General features: G+C 37.0%; 1 protein-coding gene across 1 annotated transcript in view; it reads left to right on the plus strand.

Annotated features, from left to right (window-relative positions):
• The window catches only part of COL24A1 (collagen type XXIV alpha 1 chain), a 161,347-nt gene extending 145,224 nt beyond the window's left edge, over nt 1–16,123 (plus strand). The window contains exons 56-64 of the mRNA XM_009274268.2: nt 398–451; nt 2,062–2,097; nt 7,703–7,738; nt 7,836–7,862; nt 9,171–9,236; nt 9,999–10,167; nt 11,557–11,666; nt 12,769–12,984; nt 14,647–16,123. Of these exons, the coding sequence (XP_009272543.1) occupies nt 398–451; nt 2,062–2,097; nt 7,703–7,738; nt 7,836–7,862; nt 9,171–9,236; nt 9,999–10,167; nt 11,557–11,666; nt 12,769–12,984; nt 14,647–14,793 (861 nt within the window). The 3' untranslated portion in view covers nt 14,794–16,123. The remainder of the gene's footprint in view (nt 1–397; nt 452–2,061; nt 2,098–7,702; nt 7,739–7,835; nt 7,863–9,170; nt 9,237–9,998; nt 10,168–11,556; nt 11,667–12,768; nt 12,985–14,646) is intronic.
• Nucleotides 16,124–16,470: the final 347 nt, after the last annotated feature.

A 16,470-nucleotide genomic window follows, 5' to 3' on the forward strand; every position in this document is an offset into this window, starting at 1 on the left:
ATTTTAGCAGTACTTACCAGCAGCCTTACAAGAGTACTTGTGGGCAGTAATACAGCTCAAGATATAGCTGATTGTAGCTGAATAAATATGTGGTCTTTGTGTAATGTGGATTACTCTGGTAATCAGAGTACTTAAGTTTCCACTGGTTTTAGTGCATCAGCTTTCACATAACAGAATGTGTGGGGGCTTTCCAAGCATAACTATTACCAATTATTAAAATAATTACCTTGCTGATTTTGTAGCAATGTGCACTCAATAGTCAGAAAGAGAGTATCACCGTGATCTTTTGGATATTTGCCAGGGCTGTGTGCTGAGCAACTTTAAACCAGGACACATCATGAGGATTTTCTTCAGTTTGAAAACATGGTGGACTAATAAATTCTTTGCTTGTTTACAGGGATATATTGGCCCTGTTGGTCAAGAAGGCCTAACAGGCCCAACTGGCAGGCCTGTAAGTTTCCCTTCTCTTTTGCATAATTTGGTTGTTTCACCTACCCTTATTTTTAATAATCTGTTTTGCAGCTAGCAACCTTCTCATTTTTCCATTTGCAAATAGCAGCTAGCAGGACCATCTTCATATTATACCACACTGGTGAGCTAACGTATGTTATCCAGCATCTGTGATACAAACAAGAAAAAAGATGACAAAAAACAATGGCAAAAGAGTCATTGCAATGGCCTTCTGTCCAAGTACAGTATACAGAGGGCACGTCTACAGGGGCAGCCGGCCAGTCAAACTATAAAACAGCACGTAGTAACTACCACCTAGATATTCTTTATCAGCCTTAGGTCTGAGACATATCTAGAGAGTATCCACACTTGGTTTCAATGTAGTTTTTCATGTGTTGATTGGGCTAAACTGTCCAGAGTGCCCCTCTAGACATGCTGGGAGTGCCCACAAGGCCTTGTTGGGGTGTTCCAGGTGCTGGTGAGGTCCCTGTTACAACTCAAAGATCTTCTTGGCCTTTCTGACGACCTTTAATGCTCCCCAGGTTCTCTGCAGTGGGAGAGCTCTGCCCTTACCCCTGTTTCCATCCCTTGTTGCACTCCCTGTGCCAGAGATAGAGCAGTGTTCTGCAAGGGCACCCTCTGGCTCGTATCTGCGGACTACCCAGCCATGTAAGGTAGTTTTAGAAGCTCTTTGTACCACCCAAGTTCCTCTGTCTGATCAACAAGACTTGGAGTGAATGAGAATGTCTAAAAATTGAAATGATAATCATTCAAATAACAGGAATATACAATAAAAGTAATAAATACAAATATTTACAAGGGAAAAAGAAAGGAGAAGGGAAATGTTCCTTCTATAATTAGACTATTCTTTCCACCTGTTGGGAAAAAACCCAGCACTTTAAGTCTTGTTGCACTCTTTTCAATCCTGCTCGGGAGGAAAACTTTACAGTTGCATATACTTGTATAAAGGCTTTTAATAGACTTCATATTGAATGTAATACTTTGCCATTATCATTAAGAAAGCGTTACAGCTGAAGATTACTTGTATGTGTTATGAAATGCTGCCATCAAGATGCAACATTCTTCCAGAGAAGAATTGTAAGATTGTTACCGTCTTCAGAAACACAGTTTAAGTTCAAAACTAGCCAAAAATGCCATGGAGACAGAAAACCAGTGGCTAATCTGACTGTGAGAGGAGAACTAATGGAGTAATAAAAGCAGATATGTAACCGACGGATTTCTTCAGTGATGGAGAGTACTGAGTTTTGTGCTCAGCTCCTAAGATGGTGAAGCACTGATCTATTACTGTGGATCAAATTGTAGAGAGTACAGCTGATTGACAGGGAGAACACTGACAGTTAAAATCACTGAGAAAAAACATATTTACAATCTGAAGAAAACAGTCAGTTTTCCACATGTAGGAATTACAAGATGTTTTCAAGTAATTTATTTTCCTAATAGTACAGGAAAATTAAAGCCCCAGAGTTGTAAATCCACAGATGAGACTGGAGTTTTCACGTGAGCAGTATAACTCTCGTGGATATTAATTTGCTTATTTCAGTCCTAGGCGGCTAGAAAGCATACTGGATTAACAGCTTCTCTTTCTTACAGGGACCAAGAGGTGAAAAGGGCACAAGGGGTGAAATGGTAAGATGAAACAACTTTCGTGCTTTCATTTTTTTGGCTGTGTAAAAAGTATTCCTGTGTTACTCTGAATGTACTCTCACATGCTCTGAATGCCAGACAGTCGTGTTGTGCTCCTGGAGCGTGCTGGCCAAGAAAGCTGGTAGCATGAGTCAAAAGCCTGACCTTTTCTTGTTCAAGTTGACTTACGTAGATATGCCCAGTGAGTGTGTGCTGTCGGGCAGTATGGCCCCTGATCATATAGCAGTCACATACTTCAAATCTGTCCCAGTTCAGATCTAAAAGAAAAATCCTTTGTCACATTTGTTGTCAATGCTCCAGTGCCTCGCAGCACAGCATGCATACACATGTTCATACGTCTATATCATCTTGTCTAGAGAGGGAGAAGTTCAGGAGAAGCCTAGAGCTGAGGATGGGTGTCCCTGCAATGTATGCCAGCTGTAGTAGCAGCAGGCAGCATTGGTAGGTTATGAAGTTGCTCCCTCTCATTTTTCAGTAAGAATATTACATTAGGTTTTGTACATTTATTAATGTTGGAATTTATTTTTAAAAAATGCATTAGAGCTTGTAAAGCCTCCAATTAATAATGGCTATGTGAAAAGCCAGTGTCAATTTATCATATTGACAGCAAATATGAATACAATGATACCTATGACATTACTTTATATGACAGGTTCCTTTTCCAGTAACTGGCCAATGTGATCTTGTTCCTGTTGCTCTCACCCTGCCTTTGATCCCACTTCACTTAAAATCATTTAGTTTCTCTTGTCTTAATGTATTTTGCTTTTAGCAGCCACCTGTGTGCAACTCCAACCTAACTGCCTTACAAAAGTTTTGAAAAATAAATCAGAAGTATTAAAAATTGCTTGAAGAATTAAGGCTTGGAACTAAGCTTGCTGTATACATCTTGGGGAACTTTCCTCTTTGATTCTAATCCTCTTGATGCCATTCCTATCTCAGAGTAAGAGGAAAACTAGGTTCTTAGTTTGTGCTGCTATTAACCATCTTAAGTGTCTTTTTCTTCTGTTTGTTTATAAGAATGGCTATGACAGAGCTAAAAATGCTGACACTTAAAAAATAATAATAAAACGGTGAACAAGAAACATACGTTTCCACTATTGGTGCTGGTGTTTAAGAAGTTATTTCCTTAATAAGTTCTTGAATTCATCAAGATGAATTCATCTCCTAAGACTGTCTTCAGAAGAAGAATGTTTAATTTTAAATCATACCCAGTGGCATTAGTTTATATCATGTAGCCAAGAAAAGGATTTATTTCCAACTATTTTCAGATACAAAAGAGAGAAAATTATTTTCATCCAACTGTGTATTCCCAGCTTGAATTTATACCTTTAAAATTTATATTGGCATTCTTCCTAGGATCACAAAAATTTTAACTTTTTTGTAGCAGTTCATGTTTTAGTTACAGTTTTTAGTCTGTCAGGGATACAGTGTTCATTACTCGAAAGAAATATCCTTTTATCCCCTGAAAAACATGGAATGTAAAATCGTACCTCCTTGTTGAAGTCAGTGGTGAACCAAAGTTCAGGTCCTGCAGGCTATTTCTGGAGAAAAATTGATAGAGTTAGAAACAAGTTTGTTGAAAAACTTTAATCAAAATTTTTCAATTCAAAATATTCATATTACTGATTGAAACATTTAGAAAAACATGGAATACATTTTGGAATATTGTTTAAGAATTCTGACATTTCTGAAAGTGTGTTTTCATTTTCTTAATTTTTTTTTTTATTTCATGACATGTCACATAATGAATTATAATACAGAGTCATAGGATAATCCAGATTGTAAGGGATCTCAAGACATTTCTAGACCAACCTCCTGTTTAAAAAAGGGTCAGCTCTGAGATCAGACCACGTTGCTCAGGACTTTATTCAGCTGGGTCTTGAAAACGTCCAGGGATGGAGAATCTCTTTGGGCAACGTGTTCCAGTCCATGACTATCCTCAAGGTGAAAAAAAGATATGATATGATAAGGCATAATCTGTAATTTTCTATTATGATATTTTATCTTAGATTTACAGTCATTAATGGCAGCTACTACACTGTATTGTGTGTCAGACTATTATATTGCAGGATGTTATTAGGCTTTACCCATTCTGAGATATGGTGACATAACATCAAAATGACAAAAGTGGTCAGGGAAAGCTTAACAGTAATCATTTTTGTTAAAAATACTTTGTTTCTTGGAAAATTTCAAAAGTCATGGAAAATATGGAAGTCCCTGGGATTGCTCATGTTTTCAAAGTTAAGCATACGTATCACTGCATGTCAAATCGAGGCCTTATGGTATTAGAAAAAGATTGGAGTTTTGGCCTTTGAACTTCTGTACTAGCAATCAAATTGAGTGATTAAAGAATTAAAGAGCACACTAAAACTAACTGTTCTATTCTCTGCTTTTGTTATTATGAACTGGAATTACACTTTTCTCACTTAAATTCTAATGTGATCAAAGGGTAAATTAAGTAGATTTGTAAAAGTAATTCTGTACATTCCAGTAAAACATTTAGCAATTAACTTAATCCACGAAAAGTGTAATTTAACCTTATTTTCCTGCTCTACAACAGAAAGAAAGAACATTTATAATACCTCTACACTCTGTGCACTCTTGTTATATTTTAAAGGCTTGCAAAGGTAATTGATATAGCCCTGTGAAGTTTTAATGCATTTAAGAAATGTAATATCCCCAAAAGTAGTTTACTATAGTTACCAAATAGCATTCAATATTTACCTTTTTTCCACATGGGTTTTATTGGTAAGGAGACAGTGAACCAATACAAATCACATTCCTGTTTTCAAAATACCTTAAACTCATTGGAACAGTGCAGTTTTTGATTTTTTTAAAATATTCAGTCCTATCTCCGAAACCACTATAAATTTGAACTGTTCTCATCCCAAGACTTTTGGAGTCTTAAAATTGTGACACATGCCAAGAACATAGAATATTAACTGAAGCATTCAGTCATCTGAAAAATCCACTGGAATGTCTAAATCTCGGCACCCAGAACAAGGACATCTATTCATCAGAGAGCGGTGGTTACTTAGGGACAAACTGTTGAAGACTTTGTGCTTTGCCTTGACTTGGTGTTTGCATAATCAAGTCCTGACCCAAGATAAACAAGTGTGTCCTTACGCTGTCAAATTCATTTCTCGAGTTTCTTTTTCACACTTTCTCTTTCATTTTATACTAAACATACTTCACCAAGCATGATCATACAGTTCAGTAATATAGACACATGGGATTGAAGGTATCCTGCAGCACTCTTAACAGCACCTGACTTAATTGCTGATCTGATTAATTAAATGTGGAGGTCAGCCTTCTCAGCTGGCACACAACAGTGTAGTTCTGTGAAACCCAGTTGATTTGCAACAGCTGAGGGACTACCCCAAAATAGTGAATGTCATCTCTGCAAACTCATCTCTCATCAGTTTTGTAATAATGAATAGCAACAATAATATTTGATGCCTATTTAATAGGATTGCAAAGAAAATTTCAAGCTGGGCAATAATCAAACTCAGAAGAGTAAAGGGAAGCTAGGTACTTGCCACAGAACCCACAGGGCTTTCTATACTACTGTACATGCTAAAATGACATATTCTTTGATTTCCATTTTCCACCATCAATCATTAATTTCTTTACAAAATATCAGTAAATATTTACCGAGAAGATGACTTAGAGTCCTTTCTGTAAGTACAAGTGGACGAAATGTAAACAAATAGGTCAGGATGCATCAGTTGGAAAGTTGACAACACTTACAGTCCCTAGTGCTTATGCCATTAAAGTCTTCTTAGTTAAATATCAGAAGACCATCTCCCTGAACACCCAGCAATCGCTTCAATTTTGATTCTCCCCTGTTCTCCAAAGAACATGTGTAAAACATGGGTCTCAGTCTCAAAAGTCATTTGCAGTCCCTCAACATAGCCTTGTTGGCATAGATCTGGTGCTAGGAATTACATGATGGCCCCCACTTTTCACACCCTTCATAATCCAGCACCTGAGCCCCTCTGGCAGGGCAGGTGATGTGCAGGCATATTAACTTGTGCAGCTCTGGAGGTCATTGTAACCCCTGGCAGATGCGTTCCCCAGTAGCTACCATGTGCTCTGCCTTACAAATATGTCTAGAGGTAGTAAGAAATGCAGCTGGTATTCTCCTAAAAATTGATAAATTTGGAGCCTCAGTGACTTAAGTACTAAATCACTCCTATCTGCTTTGAGATCCTTTTTTTAAATATACATGAATCAATGTAAGATTGAATCTGGCCTTTCTTTAACCATTTCCAGTTGCCCTTGCAGGTGGCAGCTTGAAACACAGCCCAAGTTCCGCAGTTGTAGCATGCAGTGGCACTCATGCAGATCTTGCTGTGAAATCTCACAGCAGGAATACTTCTTATTCCTATATTAAGTGATTTACAACTTAATACCTCTTTGACTAGATCAGTTTCGCAATATTTGTCAGCATGACCGTGTCAGAGAAGGTTACTTCTCTTTTGGCAAAGAGACTTAGTACTAGCATGACCATACTGGTGTAAGAGGGCTTTTGCTGGAACAGCTTATTGTGCTCGAATAATTGGTACAAGCAGCCCTGGCTAAAGAGTGTTTTGCTTAAATTAACTCAGTTATGTTAAAAGGTTTTACTAATACATGGTGCAAGTCTGGCCTATGCCTTTCATTCCTTCTGCTCTTTTGCTCGTATTAAGGCACTGCCATCTATTCTTTTCCTTGTCATTGGTCTTGCTATTGTTTATGTTACAGCAGCTCCTAGAGGCTTTGAGTATATAGAGATTGAAGAAGAGACTCTAACAGAAACACAAGTATCACTATACTAATAAATATTCATAATCATTATATCTTAATGTGAATAGTTACTCAAAGAGAGGATAATTCAGATGGAGTTACTGTTTTTGGGAGGGTCCATGTCCAACCCTAAGGCGAGCCTAAAACGTAGATTTAAGACTATGTGCATTGTAGGCACTATAAGCTCGGGAAAAGCAGGTTCCTTCTCCTCCCCACTGCATCATCCTACACACTAAAATGATGCCACTTATGATGAGGAAATAAGGGCGTAACTTCTTGAATATGAAGGAAGCCTGCGATATCACTGTTCAACAATGAACATAACATGTTCTGGCTGAAAATTGACACTGCTAATAAATGGAGCTAGTAAACGCCTAGCAGATACTCATGGAGTAAAGCAGATCAGTTAGTTTTTTACAACTACCCATAACATTATTTACAATGCTTTTATGATCATTCATCCCTGCTAGTACTTGTATTGGCAACATGCATATACTGCTGGCACAATGTATAGCACGTTATGTATTAATACATTGTATGACTTCTAATGTTCCCTTAATATCAGAAGTAATTGGATAAACAAGTAACCAGACAACCCAGCAGTTCTAACAGGAATGTTCACACATTAACAGAGTATGGTACTTTAACAATAGTAACTAATAATCTACAGCCTTACCGAAACTGGTATCACATCATCTTCATTGTATGCATTGTGACATTTTGTGATTTAAAAAATACATAAATATAAAAGCAGAGATGTTCATCTATAACTGTTGCATTTTATCTCCATTTCTTCTAGGGGCCTCGGGGACCTCAGGGCCAGCCAGGGCCACCTGTAAGTGCATAAAAAAACATGCCTGTATTTTTCCGTTTTATATATGCATTATATAAACATGTGAAGCACCTAATACCTGGTTTCTCCCATTTTCCAGGGACCACCTGGACCACCAGGACCAAGAGTAAGTTTGGTAACAACCCAAACCTACAATACAGTCCTTTTTTGAAAGTGAAAATAGCAGGATCCTCTTCAAATGCATTGATTTTTCCATCACTGCGCATGAAATGCAATTACATCTTTCTACAACTTCCATCACTACAGTAATACATTTTTTGAACCTTCCATCTTACACTGTCAGTTCTGTTCTGCCATGCTGCTGAGTCCTCAACAGGCAATGCTCATGGACTTGCTCATACTTTTGACGTGGGTTAACTCTGTCACACTCTAAAAGGTTTTTCTCCTGTTCTGCATTTGAACACTCTGAAAGATAGCAACAGAAAATTTTGTGCTATTTCTGGCCCAGATGTTCTCCCTATACACACACACACACACACACAGATTTAGTTTGTTAAGGGATTGTGCCAGTTAGGACAGACTCAGTATCTGAAGTGTCCTAAAGCTGTAATGATATATGTAATCCGAGAACAAATTGCAAGAACTAGATGTTTGTGTGGGTGACTTAATTCTTTAAAAATAAATAAACCTGTTCTCTGGGTCTGATATGTATGTCACACAAAGTGCAGGGAACGAAGATGCGCAAGAAACGAGCTTCCTCCTTCAGAGGCTAGTTTGTCAATCTTGGTATTTATTTGTTCATGCATCATGAAGACTACTTTGATCTGTCAGCTGCTGATGGCCGATTGAGATACTGTTTGTGTGCTTCTCTGTAAAGGAATAACACCTTTTCACACTTACCTGGATTGGTTTTCTTAAGTATATAAACTAAATGGCTGGGAGGAATAAGTTGGGACATTAGTCTGTAACAACTATTATAGTATTGTTTTTCCAGGTTCCAGGAGTATGATCATTAAATTGGGTATGGGGGTGCTAATAAAAATCAAACGTGCTTTTTCTGTATGCATGCTTGCATTCTTTGGAAATGGAAGGGTGGATCCTATTTTATAAGTAAGTGTTTACAATGAATTATTTTCTAAAATAACAAAATAATGGAGCTATCATGTATGTTGCTACAGTGCTCAAACCACCTGCATTTTAGAATATTCCTGTTCATCTTTTTATATTCTGAAATACCTTTTTTTCAGAAACAAGTGGACATCAATGCTGCTACGTGCTTTTTCTGTATGCATGCTTTTGCATTCTTTGGAAATGGAAGGGTGGATCCTATTTTATAAGTAAGTGTTTACAATGAATTATTTTCTAAAATAACAAAATAATGGAGCTATCATGTATGTTGCTACAGTGCTCAAACCACCTGCATTTTAGAATATTCCTGTTCATCTTTTTATATTCTGAAATACCTTTTTTTCAGAAACAAGTGGACATCAATGCTGCTGTTCAAGCTTTGATTGAGTCAAATGCTGCACTGCAGATGGAGGTAATATATTTCAATGTATTTACATTGTCATACAGGGTATGCAATTATAATTCTATTTTTTGATGACAGAACAGGGCTTCTTTACAAAGACTTAATTTAAAATGAATCAGGGATAGCAAGTAATTACTGTAGAATCTAATTAAACATGCTAGGATTTATAGGATACAATTGAATTGAAGTTAAGAAAAACAGCAGCATTTCTACCTTTTTGTCATGGTTGGCAGTAATGGAAATTTATTGACTGTCACACATAGCGGACTGTATCTGTTCAGCCACAGATAACGATAGTGGCATTTAGGCCTTCATCCAAAAAATACTGACATATATGCAAGTGTGTGGTCCCATTGATCGCAAGAAAATTCCTTACATGAGTGAAGTCAAATACATTTGCATATATTTTCTACATTAAGTCTAAGAGTAGATTTCACTGTTCAAAATCTGAATCTAAGTATACTTTAAAAATGCATTAATTTTTTTCTTTTTTCTTTTTTTTCCTCTATCTACATTTTTATGTCAACATGTCATAATGACGTATTTGCATGATCTTACCTGCCTGTAACTTCACTGCTCTGATAATTTTAATAAAATGTACTAATTTGTTTATCGGAATATGTTATTCTTACCCTGGTTTATATGGCTGATTGCATGCATTAAAAATACTTTGCTTCTCTCTGGCTATTTAATGGCCATTTGACTTTTACTGCATATACTGTTGTTGTGATACTTCTTTGTGGTAACACCTTTGCTAATGGCCCTTGGCAGAAATACCAGAATACTGAAGTAACTTTACTAGATCACAGTACAGAGATATTCAAAACGCTGCACTACCTTAGCAATTTACTGCACAGCATCAAGAACCCCCTTGGCACACGGGATAACCCAGCACGCATCTGCAGGGATTTGCTTAACTGTGAACGTAAAGTGGCAGATGGTAAGTGTCCGCTTTCATTAAAGCTTGAACACAACTAGGCTTTGAAATGTGTTGCTTCCAAATGTTACTTTCTACATCAAACTTCTAATGTGTAGATTTTTTTATTATATTCTGTTGCGGTGTGCCTGTCACGGCTATCTTTATTTTATCTTTATTTAAGATAAAATTTCTGAATTTTAAAGATGAAAGCATGTAGCTATCTAATATTATATAGATATTAGAGATAGAGTGTATATATATAAAGTACAAAAGTGTCCAGAAAATTTGAAACTGAATCCAATTTTGTGATTAAAAGCTTCCCAAGTATTTATAGCTAATCTGCAATGAATTTTGTGTGGATCAGTTTCCAGATTCCTAATGAGAAAATTGTATACAATACACTACCACTGTCAGATACGCTGACAGTCATTGTATCCCAGAAGATCCTGAATCAATATTTCAAATCAAAAATAATTATTTAAACCTGTAATGTGAATACTGTGGCATAATTAATTCTGAGTAGCTAATAAAATAATAAGTACATGTAAATATCCCTATTATCAAGTATTAGCATTAACAAGCTAAGGAGGAAATAGGAAATGAGGTTAGAGGTTACAGGGAAATCACTGTTCTATGGCATATATAAGGACAGATCAATTCTTTAAGACTCTAGTTGAGATGAGCCTAAGCCTTATTAGGACTGTGCTCTCCTAAATAAATCTCAGCCCTTTAGGGCCACGGAGGTCACCAACAGAGTCCTCCACTTCAGAGGATTACGCACACCCACATAAATTGTAGAGCACAGGCTCACCCATATTTAACCATAAATTAAGGAAAGCTAAATCCTGATATAATTTGCATGTTTCCTATTTCTTTTATTGGACCAAATCCCATGGATTCAGAATGGCAAATACTCCTTATTACCATCACTAGGATATGTCATGTAGAAGTGTCTGATGGGAGAAAGATAGTGGAGAAAGAAAGGATCTTCAAGATGCTGTGAGAGCAAGAGAATTTAGATTGATATTTTACATCCTGAATATATTCTCTGTATAAAGCCAAGCCCAAAGAAAAAAAAGTTATGTTTTAATACAGAAAGAGCAGACTGGAAATACCATTTGTTCTCACTATTTAGCTGTAGAAAGAGAAAACATTTTTGAAACTATGACAGTATTTAAAAGTCATTGTATATGTAATCGGAATTGAATGCTTATGATAATTTTGCTCAGTATCTGTTAGTAGTAGAATTATAATAGTGAAAAGACTTTCATGTTCCTTTTCTTTCATTTCCTAGTGAAGCTATGGTGATAATGTATTTAATACTTGCCAAAAAGTATGAATATTTTAGCAAATTGTTTAGTAACAAAAATATTTTGGTTTTATTTTCCATCTGGGATTAAATACTAATAGGAAAATACTGGATTGACCCAAATATTGGTTGTCCTTCTGATGCCATTGAAGTTTTCTGCAACTTCACTGCAGGTGGTCAGACCTGTTTAACGCCGCTGTCTGTGACAAAGGTATGCATTGCTTCCAGAGAGACTGTATCTGTGCTGGAACTCTGAACAAATGAATGCTTATTTACTTAACTCATGAAAAGATGTTAGATTTCAGGGGGTTTTTAATGTGCATCTTTGTGGAAGGCCATGTTATATATACTGTTACAGCTTTTCTAGAGACTATGTTAGTGTAACTCCCACTTTGTTTATTTACTCACCTTCCATGCTGATAGAATTACTTTGTTTTGCTTTATACTTTTCTATACAAGGCATAAAAATAAGCCTGAAATGCTTCTAGGCTACATTAGTAACTCGTCACTCAGGGCAGCTAAGTGTAGAGATGCTGAGGTCATTGCAATGGGAAGGAAGAAAATTATGATTACTTTTCAACACTTAGCTACTTTTAAATGCCATTAGGCAGAGACTGGTTTCCTTTATGTCATTAGTCCATGTTCCTCTTTACATGTAGTCCTTAAACCCTTGGGAATAGAAATTTTATATTTGTGGAGTTTTGCATATACGCTGTAGTCACTGAAGAGCATCAGAAATACCATAAAGTTCCCATACGCATTCCTACATTTGGAAGATCCCTGCATATGATCTAGTCTTGGAGAAATTCTTGTTGAGTAATGAGTAACTCTATTTTCTGTCTAAAATCAAAGTATGCTTATGAATTTTTTGATTTTTAATGGGAGGTAGGTATTGCCAGAACCTGTGGTCTAAGAAGACTACAGAGCAGAATGATGTGGCTGCAGTTAAAACACTGCTGCTGCTATCATCTTTGTTTGAATCACAAAATCATTTGTTTCAGTTTCCTTGTTTAAAAATAGTGTTTTCTGCCCAGCTGTATTTCAACAATGTTGTAAGCATTAGCAAATGTTTATATTTAAGCTTTGAAAATGTCCTATGAAAGCTTCTGTTTATAGTAATCACTTTTATAGAACCTAACAGCTCTCCTGAAAAATACAAACCGTGCTCTTTGGCATTGATCCCAATGTATAAACATGTATACACGCTCCCATGCCTGAACACCACACGTGTATGTCCATGTCACTTTGCATTGCTGTGGCCACTCAGCATGGTCCAGCTGTAAGTCTAACGATGCATTTCTCTTGGAACTTAGCTGGAGTTTGGCGTTGGAAAAGTGCAAATGAACTTCCTTCATTTACTGAGCTCAGAAGCAACCCATAGCATCACAGTTCATTGTCTGAACGCACCAATGTGGAGATTAAATAAAGTAGGTGGCCAGAAAACGTCTGTTAGCTTCAAAGGATGGAATGGTCAAATATTTAAAGCAAATACGCTACTTGAACCGAAGGTGCTTATGGATGAATGCATGGTAAATACTTTTTAGCACTAGCATTATTGAAACCATAATGGAATTACTGTTTAGACATGATTAACTTTCTGCAAATAAATAACAATCATTTAGATTCACATCCCTTAAAGCTTACTTCTTACATTGTTCTGCATGTGTCTCTATATGCCAACCTTTTGATACTGAATTCAACATCTACCCAAACGTAAAAGCAATTGCAGTAATACAGGGTGTCTGTACTTGCAGTTCGCATTGAGTGTCATGTATTTCAAGACTCTACTAAGACACTGGAGAGAGAGCAGACCAGAAATAAGGAGGTCGTCCAGGTCACTTTCAGAACAGTTACTCCCAAAATGAAAATTCAGGCTTCAGTAAGAGTTCTGTTGAGGTTATCTAACACAAAATCTCAAACAGGCTGGAAATTACTTTTTGGACAACTAAATATCTTTACATTCATTGACTATGAGTCAATTGTTTGGTTATTTAATAAAATAAGGATGATTGGAAATGGACTCCATTGCTAACTAAAATATTAAATCATATTTGTATTTAGGAAAAATTGGAAGAGCTTATTAATTTTCTAATGCTTATTAGATTACTCCACTCACCAAGATGCGAGCCACTTGGTGAATGTCTTGGTAGAACACTATGAAATATAGAGACAAGCACTTTACACTTTCAGTATTTTATAGCTCTACTTTCATTTACAATAACGAAAGACGTGAGATGGGTTCCATATCAATACAGGGGTGTCAAGTGAGATTTTTAGTCTCAAGACAGAAAGTGGTTTTATTGAGGCACTTCGAAGCTGTTATGCTTCCATCCTTTATTAGCACACGCTAACGAGATGCTCTAGCCTGTGTCATGCAGCTAATGTACGGCCATCGAAGCCCCTTCTCCCCACCTCCCAGTCTCTTTGGGACTGTTTTAATCCCTGAGAAAAATTAAGGCATACAGTGATGGCTATTGAGAAGTGCCATTTTTCTGTGAGATTCTACGAGGTCTGTCGCTCTTTCTGTGGGAAACTATGTACTGTACAGATCTGCTGCAGAATCTCGCACGTTCCCCTCTGCAGGGATTTCAATTTTCAGTGGTGTCCACTGTACCTGATGCTTTTTAAGAATGGAGTGATTGCAAACATCAAGGCGCTTCCAGCCTCAGACAATGTTATAAAGTTATTTTATAATTTTTATGAGGTATCAATTTTTTACTGAGATTTTTAAAGGATGAGAATAATCAATACAAAGTTCATGGCAAAAATGCAGCGTTCATTCCCCATGATTATTCTACAAGGACAAAGTCATTCAAGTGCCTGTAGAGTTCATAACCTGAGACCTACTGTTCAGATTCAGAGGTGAATCTAGCAAGAGATCTGAGTCTGTATGAGCCCAGGACTGCTTGCAAAGTGACAGGCGCTCTGCTCTGAGCCGTGTTGCGCTGTGTCTGCATCCGCTCCAGCTGGATTCCGGGCTGGGCCTTTTCACAGTTACAGTTTTGCCAGGAGTGTCCACGGTATTGCATGGGAGAAATGGCATTTGTTAAATTAGACAGTTTCTTTAGGAACTGCTGGGAGAATAAATGTTTCTGTGCACTTCTCCTCCTCTCACTCTTTAAGGACAATTTCCATTTGTGTTTTGAAGCTCATCTTTGATGAATCTAATATTCTGCTTCTGTGTGTTGCAGATTGAAGATGGCAGCTGGCATAAGACACAGTTCTTTTTTCACACTCAGGACACTAATCAGCTTCCAGTTGTTCAAGTTAATGCACTTCCTCACCTCAAACCAGGACAGCAGCACTTCATAGAAAGTGGTTCAGTGTGCTTCCTTTAAGGATTCTGTCCTGGGGGTTTTTTTTGCATCAACATGGAATTGCTGAATAGATTCAGTGCAAAAGTAATGATCCATTGCAGGCAAAATTACTAGGAAACTGAAGAATCACTTTAAACAGTGTTGATTAACGAACCTCAGGAAGAAAAAGACTTCCTCCTAAGGAGAAATGGCATTGAAAAAGAAAAGAAAAGAGAAAAGAGAAGAAAAAAGAAAAGACAAGACAAGACTACAACAATTTTCATACAGGATTTTTAAAAAAAAATTGGTTGGTGCTTTTTTGCATAATTTCCTGGAACTGGGTATCTGAACATGGAATTTTTCAGGACTTTAGTTTTCTTAGCAATCTCTTTAACAGCACTGCAGAAAAACCATCCCGAGGAAAGCTGGCGACATACAATACCAAGGAGCAATACTGGCTAATGCTCCTAAATGTGCAATAGCTTTTATATGAAAAGTGAATTATGCCACAGTACAATACGTCTTCTTTTCCTAAACATTGTTTTATTATAGTCCTCTGTGGACACACACATCTTAACAGATGGCACACTACCTCTTTTGTGTTTCCTGTCCATGTTGCCTTGGTGCTCTTCGTAACACAAGGTGCTTGGGGCCTTATCAGAGATTATTTGAGTCCCTTTTTATCTTTCAGACTGTATGTGCTGGTTACATCAGGATATGTTTCTGTTGTAAAGGTACTTATTTTAAATCGTTGGTCACATACTTCACTACAATGAAAACATTATTTATGTGGATTTCTTGTTTTAAAATATTTTTGTGTACTGTTGTGGAAATGGTATATGAGACAGCACATTGTATATGATGCATATAGTCAGAACAGTTAGCTTTACAGCCATTGTAAAAATTGTTGTAGAAGAGCTACCCACCGTAGTTTTGAGTTTTAGAGTCTGTATTTCAGTTAACATTTTGAATGCCAAAGGCATTTTAAGATGATATATTGTGTATATATTTTGTAACTTGTGAAAAAAATCTACTACAGCATGTCTTCTGAATGGCTGCTGTTAAATTATAATCAGCATTTCATCAACCTAGAAATTCCTTTTTTTTTTTTGCATTATTAGGTCATTTCAGTTTTTTTAAATTAAGCCTAAAATGTTCAACCATGTTTTTTTATTAAAAAAAGAACAATTTCACCATTAGGAAAAGCACTCTTTATAACGGTATGTCTCTACCTATTATCAATCCAAAGTCTGCTCAGTAGTACACGGCAAGATGACACCAGATTACACTGGGGAGAAGGGGAGAGTTCAAACAACTTGTTTAACTGTCTTGATCCACAGGAAACCATGCTTACCAACGTATAATAAAATAAGCTTCCAAGCTACCTGTTTGTCTTTTACTATTCTGTTTCGTATTGTATAGTTCATTCTTAGTAACGATGAAAATCCTCTAGAAGGGTGCTCGCTGGGTGGCAATGCTTCCTTTGCCAAGGGGGAATGCACGCACTTCGTGCCATGGAATACTGCGAGTGACAGTGTTTGCTTTTACGAGGCAACGTACATAGAATCATTGAGATTGGAAAAGACCTCTAAGATCATCGAGTCCAACCATCGACCCAACACCACCACCCACTAAGCCATGTCCCTAAGTGCCTCATCTACTCGTCTTTTAAATACCTCCAGGGATGGGGCCTCCCCCACTTCCCTGGGCAGCCTGTTC

Source organism: Aptenodytes forsteri, unplaced genomic scaffold (assembly GCF_000699145.1).
Source record: "Aptenodytes forsteri isolate BGI_AS27 unplaced genomic scaffold, ASM69914v1 Scaffold59, whole genome shotgun sequence".
NCBI classification, from domain to species: Eukaryota; Metazoa; Chordata; class Aves; order Sphenisciformes; family Spheniscidae; genus Aptenodytes; species Aptenodytes forsteri.